The 16,838-nt window shown below is 40.8% G+C and overlaps 1 protein-coding gene across 1 annotated transcript in view; it reads right to left on the reverse strand.

The window, feature by feature from the left end:
• The window catches only part of lrrcc1 (leucine rich repeat and coiled-coil centrosomal protein 1), a 179,201-nt gene that overhangs the window by 149,777 nt on the left and 12,586 nt on the right, over positions 1–16,838 (reverse strand). The window contains exons 3-4 of the mRNA XM_072570311.1: positions 16,265–16,470; positions 14,433–14,498 (exon numbers count right to left, since the gene is read on the reverse strand). Of these exons, the coding sequence (XP_072426412.1) occupies positions 14,433–14,498; positions 16,265–16,470 (272 nt within the window). The remainder of the gene's footprint in view (positions 1–14,432; positions 14,499–16,264; positions 16,471–16,838) is intronic.

Consider the following 16,838-nt stretch of genomic DNA (forward strand, 5'->3'; position numbering starts at 1 on the left):
ATTGAGGTCGGAGAAAAAAAAAGTCTACGGATCGTGGGCTTACCAGAGCGTGAAGAAAGTGAAATCCTTGCTGATTTCCTCGAGAGGTGACTTCCAGAGATTCTGTGACTTGAGATCGAGTCAGGCTGGGTGAGTGTGAAGCGGGCCCACCAGATCGCAATGCGCCCCCACCTGGTCCTAGTGCAACTCCAGCACTATAAGGAACAGCAATTAATAATAGAAATAGCCAGAAAACTGGGAAGAGATCCACAGACTTTGGCTTGTAAAGGTTCAAGGATAATGTTTTCTCATGACTTTTCTGGGGCCATAATTAAGAAAAGGAAGACCTTTGATGATGTAAAGAAAAAATTAAAACTTTTAAACATTCGATATTCTCTGAGGAACTCTGCATTGCTTCATTTCAATTATGGGTGATCTATCTACAACTTCAACTCTGCGGAAAAAGAAGAATTTTTGAACACGTTGAAATGACAGACTTTGGTGGAGGGGGAAGGAGGAAAAGGTGCGTGCAGAAAATGGCATAATATAATATCTTCTCTCTCTTTGTTCTTTTCCCTTTTGGGGTCTTAGGCCTTATAGGCTTGGTATTGCATTGGTGTAAAATCCAGTATGTTTTATATTAAATTTATTTGATGGTTATTAGTTATTCTATTGTTCTGTTTTACTGGGTGAAGGGTGGTTACTCCTTTGGTGTAAAGATGTGTGGGGTTGAGATGCGGAGGGGAAGGGATGGGCATTTACTGTTAACTTTTAGGAGTTTAAATAACAGGGTTTTTTCCCCATTACTGGGGCTTTGGGTGTGGCCTTAACTGGAAGATGCTAGGATGGTTAGGAGGTTGGGAGTGAATGCTCCCGATGGACAAGGGGGAAGATCTCTGGAGATTTGTGTTTTTGTGTTCGTTTGTTTAAGTTAGGAGTAGAAGTTAGTTTTTTAGTTTTAGTAGTTTTGTTAGTGTTTGTAGGAATCGTCTTTAGATTTGATAAAGTCTGTTTTGTCTCCACTCTTCGCATATTGAATGGGATTCTTCCTCTCCAGGTACCACTGGCTGCAGTGTGCAGTCATGGCTAGCGATCTGTTCAGGTGGTGCACCTGGAATATAAAGGGGAACCACTCCACCATTAAGGAAAAAGGTGCTCTAAAACGTTAGGGAGGAAAGGGTTGACATCGTGCTTTGCAAGAGACACATTTGACTGATGGGGAACATCTGAAGTTACAGCAGGGGGAATATGAGAGGGTATTCTTCTCCTCCTTTAACTCCAAAAGCAGAGGAGTGGCAATACTGGTATGAAAGAACCTCCCATTTGAGATGACAGATCAAAGCAAGGATGCACATGGATGGTCCGTCATTCTCAAGGCCTGATACATGGGATCCTGAAAGTTTACTGTCCCCCGGTGCATCCTCTCAAAGTTTTAGTTGATGCAGTCGCTAAATTAATGGTTCTTGGGGTGCGCTGTATGATTATAGGAGACTTTAAATGTCTCATGGACCCTGGGGTAGACAGGATGCCAACAGGGCTGTTGGGTACATCTCAGCAGTCTAGACAGTGAGTGGACTTGTGTGAGGAGTTGGAGCTAGTGGATGTATGGAGGTGCCTCTACCCAAATGTGAGAGACTTTACCTTTTACTCCAACCTGCACAAGTGCCACACAAGAATTAATATGTTCTTTGTTCCATCGGTTTGTTTGGACTTGGTGTCGGCCTGCAGGATTAGGAGCATAACTATTTCGGACCATGCGGCGTATATTTAGATGTTAAGACCAAAGGTAGTGGAGTAGGCACGCAGCACTAATGCATGGATCAGTTTCTGTTGAAGGCTGACAACTTTGTACAGTACATCAAAATGGAGTTCAGGGCTTTTTAGGACATCAATTGGGGTACAGCCAGTAATCCATCAATGCTCTGGGAGACCACCAAAGCATTCTTAAGGGATAAGATTATTTCATACTCGACAACGAAAAGGAGTAGAGAGGAGAGCAGCAGTAGATGCTTGAGGCCTAGCTGAAAGCAGCCAAATTTGCATATTATACCAGACCATCTGTGGTCAAATTGCAATGGATCATGGCTCTCCCTGCTGCTCTGGACTCAGTGCTCACACAAGTGGCGAAGAGAGGGGGTCTCCTTTGCAAAGCAAAGGCTGTTTGAATATGGGGATAAGCCAGGTAGATACCTGGCTAAGAAGGAAAGTGTTCCACAGTCCCTTGTGTCTATCAGGGAGAGAACTGGCAATGTCACTCGTGAACTAATGAAGATCAATGCCAGATTCCGGGAGTTCTATGCAGAGTTATACCGGTTGGAGGGCTGTGGGGATGGAGAAGTAAGAATGGAATCCTTTTTTGAAAACTTGGCCCTCCCTAGTATAGATGCTGATCAGACCTCCCTTTTAAATGAAGCTATGACGGAGCAAGGCAGCTCCGATGTGGTAAGGCACCCGGTCAAGACAGATGCCGGAGTGAATTTTATCAGGAGTTCATGCACATGTTAGCTGAACCACTGCTAGAGATGTATAGTCATTCGTATACGAAGGGCTCATGCCCGAAACCTCGATTCTCCTGCTCCTTGGATGCTGCCTGACCTGCTGCGCTTTTCCAGCAACAATTTTCAGCTCTGATCTCCAGCATCTGCAGTCCTCACTTTCTCCTAGTCATTCGTATAGCCAAGAGTGCCTTCCAACCTATCTTAGGGAGGCTAATATGAGATCTGCAGTTGAGCACAAAGTCTGATTCACATAAATACAGTGAAAGCATGGAGGATAATGTAGCAGAATAACGGCAATTTGCTTAAGACTTCGCTGTTCACTTAGTTAGTGGGAGTGCCAGGATTTAGACTGGGATCAATGGACTCCAGCTTCAGAGCATGGGAGGGTAAAGGAATCTCCTGTCTGGGAGATTTATTTGAGGGAGAAGTCTTGATATCTTTTAGCCAATTAGGTCAGAAATACGGAATCCCTAATAGGGACCTTTTCCGATATTTCCAGGCTAGGGATTACATACAGAAGAAGACCACACTCTTGGCCCAGCCCTGCAAGTTGGATATAGAACAAAGAGTGCTCTGATGTGGGGGCGCTCTCTCAGTTCGTTCCATACATCACCTGCAGAGAGGGAATGCCTTTGGGGATATGGAGAAACTCCATGAGATTTGGAGTTAGGAGTTAGGGAAAGAAATCTCATCAGACACATGGGAGGATATATGGGGGAATGTAAAGAAAATTTCAATGTGCAACAAGGCACAATATGCAAGTGAAGATCCTCCACTAGGCCCATGTGGTGCCAGAGAGGTTAGCAAAGCTTAAGAAAGGATCTTCTCTGAAATGTACCAAATGTAAAAACAGTATTGGCATCCTTACACTTGCTTTTGGTCCTGTTTCAAGATCCACGGATATTGGGGGGCCATAATGAATGAGCTGGAGAGGATCCTGGGAATGGAAGTTAGGGACGATTCAGTTTTCTTCCTTTTGATGGACTGTAGTTTAACTTAATGTTATTTTATTTGAGTTTATGCTAATTTGGGTTAAGTAAATAGGAGCCGACTGTATCTTGAAGAATAGTTTATTGTCAACGTACTTTAACATAATATAATAGCATGATATTATTTCTACTTTTCTGTACTTTTATAACTTTCTTTGGTTTTTTTGTAAGAATGGAAAATCTTTTCAATAAATATTTCCATTAAAAAAAGGACACGAGGGGCAACGTTTTTTTTACACAGAGTGTGGTTCATGCGTGGAATGAACTGCCAGAGGAAGTGGTGAATGCAGGTTCAGTTTCAACATTTAAAAGACGTTTGAATAAGTATATGAATAGGAAAGGTTTGGAGGAATATAGGCCATTTGCAGGCAGGTGGTACTTGTTTAATATGGGAATATGGTCAGTGTGGACTGTTTGGAACAAAGGATCTGTTTCCATGCTGCAAAATGCTATGACTCGAAGATACAAGAACAGGTAGTGATGATAGATTTGTAAGGAGGTGGTGAGAGAATGTTTTATGGGGTGTTAGTGGGGTAGATTTAGAACATTAGAAACAGGGATTAGGGAAGCAAAGTGAAGATAAATCTTTCCACAAGAATTAGGAGTGAGAATTTCAGGTGGTTATTGACAAAGACAAATCTTCAATAAATGGCATATTTACACCTAAAAAGTTCTTAAATGCCTTCAGTAATTTATAAAATGGGTTTGCTTCACTTAGAGAAACCTTCAAACCATTTTGAAGATCCAATAATGTGACCCACTGACAGGTCCTATGTGACCTGCTAAGCTGTTGTTCCAAGTACAAGATCTTCACATTTACTAATAAGTACTTCCTCCTCCAATTAGAGGTCACTTCTCTCCTGCCTGTGCTGCCAAAAGGCTCAACTAATTAAAAGGAAATGAGTGGAAAAAGCCTGTGATTGAGGAGCAGTGCAATATGAATGGTTTCATTCAGCCCAAGGCACAGTTGCATGAAGTCAGCCTCCTCCTCGCTTCCCTTCTAGGCTTCTTCTCTTGCCCACCCTACCTTGCAGCTTCCATCACCCTTCCCTGCCCTTGCAATCTCCTCTCTCCCACACCTGTTGCACTGCCTTTGGCCCCTTGTGTCCTCCACTGACTCCTCATCTCCCACCCAATCCCCCAAGTCTCCACTCATCCTCTTACAGCCTCCTCCATAACCCCCTACCCTCCTCTTTCCCCAAAACCCAGCAAAGCCTGCCTTGACAGAAAGAGGGCTCTCCTTTCTCTCTCTCTCTCTACTGTCACTGCCCTTTCAAACTGTGATATAACACAATGGGTAAGTTAAGCCCTACATTATTATGTGCAAGTTAGGCCAATTTTGTAGAAATTTGTGATAGCAAATATATTCAGTGGCCTCATTTGGGAAGCCTAGGAAGAATTTTGCTTAATTCATTTATTGCATGAAATTTGAATTAATTGGAAATATGCTAATTTGTGTAAATATAAAATCCCAATGAACAGCCAGTGTAAAACATTCATATTCATTAAATTCACAGTTAAAGTACGAAGTAGATATATTACCATCAAGTCGCAGGAAGTTTATTCGAGTAGCAAGCTATTCAAATGCTCATCTCAGTTAGGATGCCTGGGGAATCACTACATTTGGCTTAATTAAATCCTAATTATTGAGCAAAGTATTAGGCAGGGTTTCCACTCCTCATCATCTAGCTTCCTATCTGGCCACTCAAGTTGGAAGTTCAAGTGATATCGTAAACAGGCTCCACTATGATCATTGCAAATTCTCTCACCTAATAGCATGCCTACAGTCACTATCGCGGAATGCAGATCTACATACAGGGTGATTAATAGCTCTGAAACACCAACAAGGATTCAATCCCTTCAGGATGGGTAACTGAATGCGACAACAACACATATTCAGTTCACTTTGTAGCTAATTAATGTAGTCAGTTGCAGAATGTTTTTTATTAAAATGCATATTGGTGTCATGTTTAAGAGTAATGATTCATTATACTAATTCACTCCCAATCAGTACATCTCCGAAATCAAAAAGACAAAGATCTAAGGTGCAAGACAGAAAATGCTCAGCAGCTCTGGCAGGAACTGTGAAGGGAGAAACATTTAAGGTTGACATCATTTGGAATTGGAAAATATCAGAGATGTAGGTGTAAACAAATTGCAAAGGCAGTGAAAGGAGAGAGAGAGAGAACGTGCATGCTTGTGACTGGGTGGAGGCAGAACAAATGAAAGAACAAAAGGTATGATTATGCAGGCAGAGAGAAATAGGTCAAATTTCCCAATTCCATGCAATGTCCTCATTTGTTTAAGGATTGCTAATCATGATGTATGTTTAATATCATTCTAGGGAAAGGTGATGAGGCAAGCCCCAAGGACCACTTCAGTTGGGACAGCACATGAATCCACATTGCTAGCATTATTCTGCATCGATTGAGCCATCCAGCTAACTGAGCTAACTGACACATGGGATGCATCTAGAAGGGATGTAAATACACAGAAAAAAAAGACACAAGCAGAAAAAATAATGGTGCCACAGATTATGATGTGAGACCGTTGAATATAAGCAAGTCTGGAAGGTGATAAATCGCCTGTTGAGAAATGAAATGCTGCTCCTTAAAGTGACTGATAACTCAGTGTGTAGAGATGAAGTAGAAGGGAGAATTAAAAAGAATGGGCAAATGGAAGCTCAGATTTATATTTCTTGACCAATGGAGATACCTTTTCTTTTCATCTTTCTTTCTCACCTCACTTCTGTAAATGAGACGAGATGTTAATCAGTACACAAGGCACAAGTATCTGAAAGAAGAAATAGAAGTAAATTTCTCTTTTGCATTAAAGCAATACTTGGGGCCTTGGTCAGTGAACAGATGGGAGGTAAACTGGCAGATGGTTTGCATTTGTATAGAGTAAAGGTGCCATGGAAAGGAGGGAGGGTGCCATCATAACTGAGTGAAACAGGGTAATGCACAGGAAATAGCCCCTTTGGAATGCTCAGTGGAAGATGCACTGCATGGAAGATTAGGCAGAGGAAGGGAATGAAAGCAAAAGTGCATGATATAGCATGGACTTAGCAGAGGATGTTCTCAAACAGGATACAAGCGAAGAAAATGGAATAGTTACAGGAAGTGCTGTGTGAGAAAGTACAGTCAGGGTAGCAGTGTGAAACAGTGTACTTATGGTGAATATTGGTCAATATGGAGACAGAGAAATCAAAGAAAGAAAGAGAGAACCAAAGATGGGGAATGGAAAGGTGTGAGAACTTGGAAACAAAGTTAATGAAATTTTCAAGTTCAGGTTGTACCAGAAAAAGTGGTGAGAGAGAGTATCAGAGTAACACTAAAGTACAAGAATTTTCCATCTATCCCATGGAAAGACAGGCATAGCTTGGGACCATATGCATTTGATAATAATAACTTTTATCTGGAGGAATATAATGGTATCAAAAGAGAAGTTGCTTACTATGAGAACAAATTTCACGAAGTGGAGGAAAACAGCGGTGATTGAAAACTAGTAAGGTGTCCATTCAAGCAAATTGTGAAGAACCTACTGACTGCTCTGCCACGGAATGGTGGTATTAATTGATTTGTCATCCACGGTGAAAAGGAGACAGGTTGGGTCCAGAAACTGTTAAAGTGATATGTGGAATTACTAGAGTTTGGAATGTAGGTGGAAAGCTTTTCAACATGGCAAACAAAACTTTAAGTCAAATCAGAGAAAATAAATCATCTCTGAGGCATGAACAGGTTGAAATGATTGGTCTCCTAAGGTAGTTCTATTTATGTATCTTGGGAAAGAGATACAAGTGAGAGGTTTGCAGTGGGGAACAATGAGGTGGGAGGCTGTAAGGAGAAGATCTTGAAAGGAGATGGGACCATATTGGAAAATGATAGCTTGATGCTTTGTCAGAAGGCCCTGGTCGAGGAGCAGATGTCAGAATTAGCACACAGCTTCCACTGGTTTCTTACATTAAATACGTCACCTTTTTCAGCAGGTTTGATGGCAACCAATGCATTTGATTTTTGTCTGCTGTATTCTCTGCTTCTGACTGCCCCCCATGCCCAAACATTCTCCTGATTGTCCTGGACTAGCTTTTCCTCCTTGCATCCAGCTTAGTATATTCTCCATTGATTTCCAACTTTTTGTAGTTCAGTCAGATACAATTACGCAGGTATCAAAACTAATCATGAACACAGTTTATTTAATCATTTTCTTTAAATTAATAGTTTACTCCCGAAAACCCTTTTACCATTATTGTGCTGTGGCCCTTTTCTTCATCACATTCCAAGTGGGATCGGAACAGAATCTGACACAGCCTCAGCAGTATATCGCTGTTGTATTCCTGCCCTCTTGAAATGAATGCTAACATTGCATTTGCCTGTTGTATTCGAGCCCTCTTAAGCAAATGCTAATGTTGCATTTGCCTTCCTAACTGCTTACTGAATCGGCATATTAACCTTGAGACCCTGAACTAGGACTCCCAAGTGCCTTTGTGCTTCAGGTTTCCAAAGACCTTCCCCATATAGAAAACAGTCTGTGCCTCTTTTCTTCCTACTCAAGTGTATAACCTCACAGTTCCTATATTCCATCTGCCACTTAATTGCCCACTCTCCTAGTCTGTCCAAATCTTTCTGCAGCCTCTCTGTTTCCTCAACTCTAGCTGCTCCTCCACCTACTTTTGTGTTATCTGCAAACTGAGCAACAATGCCTTCACTTCCTTTGTCCAGATTCTTATGTGTAACATTAATAATTTTGGTCTCAAAATGGACCTTTGCAGAACTCCACTGGTTGCCCTCCTCAAAAAGACCCCTTTATCCTGAATCTTTGCCTTCTGCTAGTCAGCCACTCCTCTATCCATGCCAGTATCTTGCCCCTACCACCATTGGCTTCTTACCTTATTCAGCAGCCTCCTGCATGGCACCTTGTCAAAGACCTTTTGGAAATCCAAACAGATCATGTCCTCTGGCTCTCCTTTGCCTAACCTTGCTCGTTATCTCCTCAAAGAAGTGTAACAGATTTGACAGGCATGAGCTCCCCTTGTGCAGACTCAGCCCTATTTTACCTTGCACTTCCAAGTCTAAAATCTTACCAACAAATGCGGTTAGGCTAAATCAGCCTACAGTTTCCTATCTTCTGCCTTCCTCCCTTCTTAAACAGAGGTGTTACTTTGGCCATTTTTCAGTGTTCTGGGACCCTCCCGACTCCAGTAATTCCTGAATGACCATCACCAATGCTTCCAAAATCTCCTTAGAGTCATAGAGATGTACAGCACAGAAACAGACCCTTCGGTCTAACTCATCCATACCGACCAGATATCCCAACCCAATCTAGTCCCACCTGCCAGCACCCGGCCCATATCCCTACAAACCCTTCCCATTCATATCCCCATCCAAATGCCTTTTACATGTTGCAATTATACCAGCCTCCACCACTTCCTATGGCAGTCATTCCATACACATACCACCCTCTGCATGAAAAAGGTGCCCCTTAGGTTTCTTTTATATCTTTCAACTCTCACCAAAAACCTATGCCTTCTAGTTCTGGACTCCCCAACCAATGCCCCTCATAATTTTGTAAACCTCTATAAGGTCACCCCTCAGCCTCTGAAGCTCCAGGGAAAACAGCCCCAGCCTGTTCAGCCTCTCCCTATAGTTCAAATTCTCCAACCCTGGCCACATCCTTGTAAATCTTTTCTGAACACTCTCAAGTTTCACATCTTTCCGATAGGAAGGAGACCAGAATTGCACGCAATATTCCAACAGTGACCTAACCAATGTCCTGTACAGCCGCAATATGACCTCCCAACTCCTGTACTCAATACTCTGACCAATAAAGAAAAGCATACTAAACGCCTTCTTCACGATCCTATCTACCTGCGACTCCCTTCCAAGGAGCTATGAACCTGCACTCCAAGGTCTCTTTGTTCAGCAACACTCCCTAAGACCTTACCATTAAGTGTATACGTCCTGCTAAGATTTGCTTTCCCAAAATGCAGCACCTCGCATTTATCTGAATTAAACTCCATCTGCCACTTCTCAGCCCATTGGCCCATCTGGTCAAGATCCTGTTGTAATCTGAGGTAACCTTCTTCGCTGTCCTCTACACCTCCAATTTTGGTGTCATCTGCAAACTTACTAACTGTACCTCTTATGCTCTCATCCAAATCATTTATACAAATGACAAAACATAGAGGACCCAGCACCGACCCTTGTAGCACTCCACTGGTCACAGGCCTCCAGTCTGAAAAACAACCCTCCACCATCACCCTCTGTCTTCTACCTTTGAGCCAGTTCTGTATCCAAATGGCTAGTTCTCCCTGTATTCCGTGTGATCTAACCTTGCTAATCAGTCTCCCATGGGGAACCTTGTCGAATGCATTACTGAAGTCCATATAGATCACAAAAACCGCTCTGACCTCATCAATCCTCTTTGTTACTTCTTCAAAACCACTCAATCAAGTTTGCGAGATATGATTTCCCATGCACAAAGCCATGTCCCTCCCCCGCCACTGACGTCAGGGTCACCGGTCTGTAGTTCCCTGCCTTGTCCTTACCACCCTTCTTAAGCAGTGGCACTATGTTAGCCAACCTCCAGTATTCCAGCACCTCACCTCCATGGCCTTGTCTTTCAGAAGTCTAGGATAGTCCTTCTGGTCGAGCTTATGAATGCACCTTCAGACCTTTCAGTTACCCCAGCAACTTCTCCTTAGTGATGGCCACTACACTCACCTCCAACGCCTAACTCTCACAAGTTCTAGTATGCTGGTGTGTTCCACTCTGAAAACTGATGCAGAATATTTATTAATTTCCTCCACCATTTCTTTGTTCCCTGTTACTACTTCTCCAGGCTCATTTTCCAGTGGTCGGGTGTCTACTCTTGCCTCTCTCCCATTTTTGAGATTGCTAAAAAAAAAACTCTTGCAATCTTGTTTTATATTATCAGTTAGCTCACTCTCAGATTTCATCTTCTCCCCCCTTATTGCTTTTTTTAAAATTATCCCCTGCTAGTTTTCAAGGCTTCTCAAATCTCTGGTTCCCACTAATTTTCACCACATTATGGCATTTGTTTTAACTGACACAAAAAAACTAGAAAACAATAACATCAAGTTTATGGGCAAAATAAATGAGCCATGCACCAAAAACTCCAGATGTTCAAGTTGATATTTCACAATCTTTAAAGCCAGAAAACACAAAGCTACAAGTTCTGTATGAAGCCACCTTATAATTGGCATATTAGTATGAGTGTGGGTTATAAGCATCCAATGGCTAAAGAGTAGCACTGTTATGTTGAAAGAGTATGTAGAAATCACTACTGTATGCAATCTATTTAAACTATTCAGTTTAGCTAGTTGACAGAATGCTCCTTCTGTTGCTATAAGTCTCAATTTCTGACAGAATGTAGTCATCATTTTGTCTTACCGCAATTAAGTTGCTATTTATTTTGAAATATTTGTTGCAACATACTGGTATTGCCATGGAATTATTTGAATGCAAGAAAAGTGCAATGCTAAAAACCTAGGCTGTCAATCTGAATTCCCAATTTGGGGTGATTTCCTTTACTCTGCTCTCAAAAATCCATGCAGTATTATTTTACATCAAATCAGGATTGAGCAACTGGGCAGATGCTAAATGAAGCATTCAGAGAGCTATAGGTGACCAGTCCTGAGCAGTGTCTTTGGCTGCACATGGTTCATCTGTTTCAAAGTAAATATGGGAGATGATGGTTTAATAGTAATGTCACATCACTAAAAATCCAGAGTCACACCCTCAGGTCATTGGTTCACATCCCACTTTGGCAAATGTTGGAATTTACATTCAATCAAAATCTGGAATCAAAAAAAGCTACTCTTAGCAATGGATGACTATGACAGCTGTTATTAATTCTTGAAAAACCTAACAGATCTAACTTGGTCTGACCTACATGTGATGCCAGATGCACAACTAGAAACAAGACCAGGCTCAGAGGACACTACTACTCCACCAGGATGCCAAGTGTATTCCGAGTGAGGAATTTCAATGTCCATCACCAACTGTGGATTAGCAGCAGGACTACCAATAGAGCTAGTCAGGTCCTAAAGGACATAGCTGCTAGACTGAGTCTATGGCAGATGGTGAAGGAATCAAGAGGGAAAAATATACTTGACCTGTCATCTCTGCCAATCTGCTGGCATAAGAGTAATAGTAAAAGTGACCACTGCACAGTCCTTATGGAGATGAAGTCCCACCTTCACAGTGAGAATATGCTCCATTGTGTTGGGTGGCACAATCACTGTGCTAAATGGGACAGATGTTGAACAGGTCTAGGAACTCATGGTTGGCAATCCTTGTGGGCCATCAACAACAGCAGAATTTTAACTCCAGCTCAATCTGCAATCACAGGGCTCGGCATAGCGCCACACTCTACCATTACCATTAAGACAAGGAATCTATCCTGGTTCAACAGAGCGTGCTGGCAGGCATGTTAAGAGCAGTACCAGGCATCTTTAAAACTGAGCTGTCAACCTGGTAAAATTACCAAACAGCGCACGCAGCAAGTGACAGACAGAGGTAAGCAAGTCCACAACTAAACAGATCAGATTTAAGCCGTGCAGTCCTGTCACATACAGTGAGCAATTAAGCAACTCATTGTGGAAGAGGCAGCCCACAAATAACGCCAACCTCAATGATGGAAGAACCCAACAATATAGTGCAAAAGATAAGGCAGCAATCTTCAGCCAGAGTGCAAAGTAGATGATCAGCCTCAGCCTCTTCCAATGTAAGCCAACATCAAAGAAATCAGTGTACAGCCAGTTTGATTCACTCTAAAAACAGCTTTCAAGAAACAGTTTAAGGTAATAGATACGGCAAAGGCTATGGGCACTGATAACATTACACAGTTTTAAGAATCCCTGACACTGTAAGGCAGCAGTGCTAACCACTGAGCCACCATATTACCTGAGTACAGAAGACTTGTGCTACTAGCCAAGCCCTTCCAGCAGAGTTACAAAATGGCATCTGTCAATTTTGAAAGTTTCTGAGACATGTCCTGTAAATAAAAAGGACAAAAATCTAACCCAGTCAACTACTGCCTCATCAGTCTACTTTCGATCATCAGTAAAGTGATAAAAGGTGTCATCAGATGTGCTATCAAGCAGCACTGCTCAGCAATAACCTGCTCACAGATGTCCAGTTTGGGCTCCGCCCGAGTAACTCAACTGTTGACCTCACTACATGGACAAAAGTGCTGAATTCCAAAGTAACAGCCTTTGACTTCAAGGCTGCATTCGACCAAGTTTGGATCTAGGAGCCCAAGTAAAACTGGAATCAATGTGTCAGGGGAAAATTCTCTGCTGGTTAGAGTTGTAACTGGCATATGGGAAGATTGCTGTGCTCATTAGAGGTCAATCATCTCAGCTGCAAGATATCTCTGCAGGAGTTCTTCAGGACAGTGGCCTAAGACCAGCCATATTCAGCTGCTTTATCAATGACCTTCTCTCAATCATAAAAATCACAGCTGAAGACTGCACAATGTTCAGCACCATTCATGCCTCCTCTAACACAAAGGAGTCTGTGTTCAAATGCATCAAGATCTGGACAATATCCAGGCTTGGGCCGACAAGGAGCAAGTAATATTTGCACCACACGAATGCCAGACTGTGATCATCACCAATAAGAGACAATCTAACCACTACCTTTTGACATTCAATGGTGTTACCAGCCCTATTATCAACACTTTGCTTCTGTAATCTCGATCATCAGTAGAGAGGGGGGATCTTAGTGGGAAATAAATGACGAGAATTTTAAAATCAAGGCAAGCATTATTTGACCAGGAACAAGTGCAGGGCAGTGAGCGGAGCAACGTTTAGTGAATTGGATTTAGTGCAGGCTCAGAGACAAATAGCAGAGTGTCAGATGACTTCAAGTCTATAAGAGTTGAATGTGGGAAAACAGCCAAGAGTGTGTCTAAAAGTCATGTTTAGAGGCAACCAAGGCATAAAGAAGCATTTCAGCAGCAGATGAGCAGCGATAGGAATAAAGTTAGATGGTGTTACATGGTCTTTGTGATGGCACAGGTATATTGTTGAAGCTTATACTGGGTCCAAACCTGGCAACAAAGTTGTAAACAGTTTAGTTTAGACTCATTGCTAGAGTGAAGGAATCATTTCAGTCTTTAAAGAAATGATTTTAGAGTAGAGAGTGAATAAAAAATCCAGTACTAGGTACCATATAAGCAGCCTGAAGGTTTAGCAGTAGCTGAGGAAGTGAGGTTCAGGTAGAGTTGCCAGTAAAAAAAAATCCAAGTAAGGACAATAAGTCTGAACAAACAGGATGGAATAATCTCACTGCAAGAATACTGCGCCAGCACATTTTGCGCTTGCCAACTGAAAGTGTGCTTTGAGGTGTCAGCATAACTTTGAAACTAGGGCACTGAAGAGCAGCATGTACCTTACAAACAAGGAGGGTTTAAGGGGGATTCACAGGTAATAGTGTGGGAGCTAAGACAAGCCACTAGAATGGATACTCCAGCTATAAACAAACAAACCAAAAACAAAAGACGGATATGAATGGAACCCGGGAGTGCAGTCCAATCCAGCAGACAACAATGAAGACCAGCATTGAAGGAAGACATATTATTAGGTGCGTCAAGACTGCAGATATATTAAGCAGGATGATCTAATAGAATACTTTAAAAGGGTAAGCAGGACAATATATAGGATAACCAAAATTACTGGTTTCAAAACTGAGTGAGGAAAAAGGTGTGCTAATACAAACTGCTGCAAGATATTTTTTAATCGATCAATTCTGAAAATGATATGACATACTTCTAGAACAGGTGGGACTTGATCTTGGGCCTCCTGGTTCAGATACAGATACCTTACTACTGCACTGCTACAATTCACATCAACTTAAAATAAAATACCTGGCAGTCATAAAATATATCTGTTTAGCAAAACCATACATTAGCTTGAAGTGGCGAGAGAAGTTCTACTTACCACTTAAGTCAGCAATATGATTGTACGATAAATTCAATCTCGTTAAATTGGTAAGTTCTTTAAGACCTAAAGAGAGAACAGTATTTTTCAAATGTTATTGTTAACAGCTTTTATATAGAAACACATCATGATAAACATATCCACATAAATTGCAAATTCATGTGCAGTACTCTTGCACACAGGCAATTTATAAATTGGAAATCCTAGTTACAAAATAATTGTTTAATTTTATTGCTCTGAAACCAGAAGCTCAATACCATCGGAGCAACACATTTACAGTCATGATTGGTGGTGAAATATAGACGGTCAATTTTCATGTCCATCGTCTGGTTTTAATACCCGAGAACATCATGGACTAACATGGTTCTAAAACGAAATATGACAAGGTGGCTGCTGTGATCACCACCCTACTGATTGATACACATTGAGGAAGCCAATTTGAAATAAATGAAAGACTGTTTCCTGACACTCCCAAAAATTCACATCACTTTTGCCTGTACAAAAAAAAGACAGCATCCAAGTAATCACAATAAATATGAACAAACAGGATGGAATAATCTCACTGCAAGAATACTGCACAAGCACATTTTGTGCTTGCCAACTGAAAGTGTGTTTTGAGGTGTCAGCAGGCATTCTTCAAATTGTCTGAACTGAAATCGCCATTTTTTCTGAAGACATGGAAATTAGTCAACTGAGTCAAGTATCATGAAACTCCTTGCATGAGAAGTCGCACATATTGAACACAAAAAGGTTGCCTATAAATGTCAAGCTTGGAAAGACAATGAAGTCAGACTTGGGAATACACAAATCAACAATGTTTCCATTACTTCTTGTTCAAGAAGCAGAGTGAAAAAAAAGAAAATGAGCTTGTGAAGGATTGGAAGATATTCTCTCTATCACCTCAAGATCTTGAAAGCCAGCACCATTGATTAAAAAAAAATTGGATAAACATTCATTCATCTGGAGTTCAAGGATCCCACAAATTTCATTACTACTAAGATAAGACTTTGGCTAAACAGCCATGGTCTCAGGTTTAACTACAAGAACTCAAGCACTCAAAAGGTCTTTTTAAACTGCATATATTTCATTTCATTACTGTTTAAATGTTATATTTGGGTTTGTGTTTGATGTCACATTTTGTGTTATTTTTCCTCAGGGCCAGCAAGGGATAAAATTAATCTTCCACTGAAGAAAACATTGTAAGTAGCTCCTTAATTTTGACGATTATTATGTTTTAATTGGTGTAATATATTTTTGTGCAATAAAACACTTAAAGGTATTTGTTGCAACTGACCAAGAGGGAGTTGATTCCCAAGAAGATGAATCTCCTCTTTGTAACAAGATACTTATACATCCATAACACATAACTGCACATAAGTAGAGTGAATAAAGATGGTAAATTTGGAATCAAAGAGACTTTTTTTTATACAATACTAAGAGTTTTCTCGTGCAGATGGCCACTTGACACACCGTGCCAAGCAATGGCTGTCTGAAAACATTATCTAGTGGGAAAAATCTAACACTATTTAAAATATCATAAGCCTTTCTAACCTGGGAACCTTGTCAGGTTCATAAACAACTGCCTCAGGTCTAGCAAGAAGTCAGTTTCTCAAGTATCTATTCCTAATTGCAACCCTTCAATTCCTGCAATATTTTAGTTAAATCCTGTTCCACCTTTCCTCTTTTTAAATGTTCATTTTAAAATAAGGTGCCCAAAACTGTCATGGTAACATTACAGTTAATGGTAACATAAAACAAGGCCTGAAGTAAAGAAAGCAAAGCAGAATCAGCACATCTCAACAATATGATAACTGCAAGTGTCATTCACAAACCTTCTACTTTGGTTATAAAATTACAGGTTAGATTTAGTGTACGCAAGGCCACCAAACTGTCTAGTCCTTCAATACGAGTAATCTGATTGGAGGAGAGATCAAGGTGTTGCAACTGCCGCAATTGGCCAAGACCTTCAATTCTGGTGATTTGATTGCAATGAAGATTGAGTGTGCGAATCATTAGGCTTAAAGGTACCTCTAGCAAGCTAGGAAAAATAAAAAGAAAATTCATTTGCATAAATTCTGGATTTTTTTGTTTTATAATAAATATTGGAAACACCGAACAATACAAGGAACCAGAGAAAATAAGCTAGCATGTTAAATTCACACCAGTCATCAGAATTTATTTCAAAAATCTTATTAATTTATTAGTATATATATATATGAATTAGACTATTGAAAATCAGAATTTTAGGTAAACTTAATTTGTAAAGTGAGGATATTTGATCTTTGACAGGGATATATTATTACTTCTTGAATATATATATAGATATATATTTGACAAGAAAATTAAATGAAATGAGCAGTCTTTTTGTAATGGGTCGGTCTTCACAACAGATTATATAAAGCATAA

Source organism: Chiloscyllium punctatum, chromosome 5 (assembly GCF_047496795.1).
Source record: "Chiloscyllium punctatum isolate Juve2018m chromosome 5, sChiPun1.3, whole genome shotgun sequence".
Lineage (NCBI taxonomy): Eukaryota > Metazoa > Chordata > Chondrichthyes > Orectolobiformes > Hemiscylliidae > Chiloscyllium > Chiloscyllium punctatum.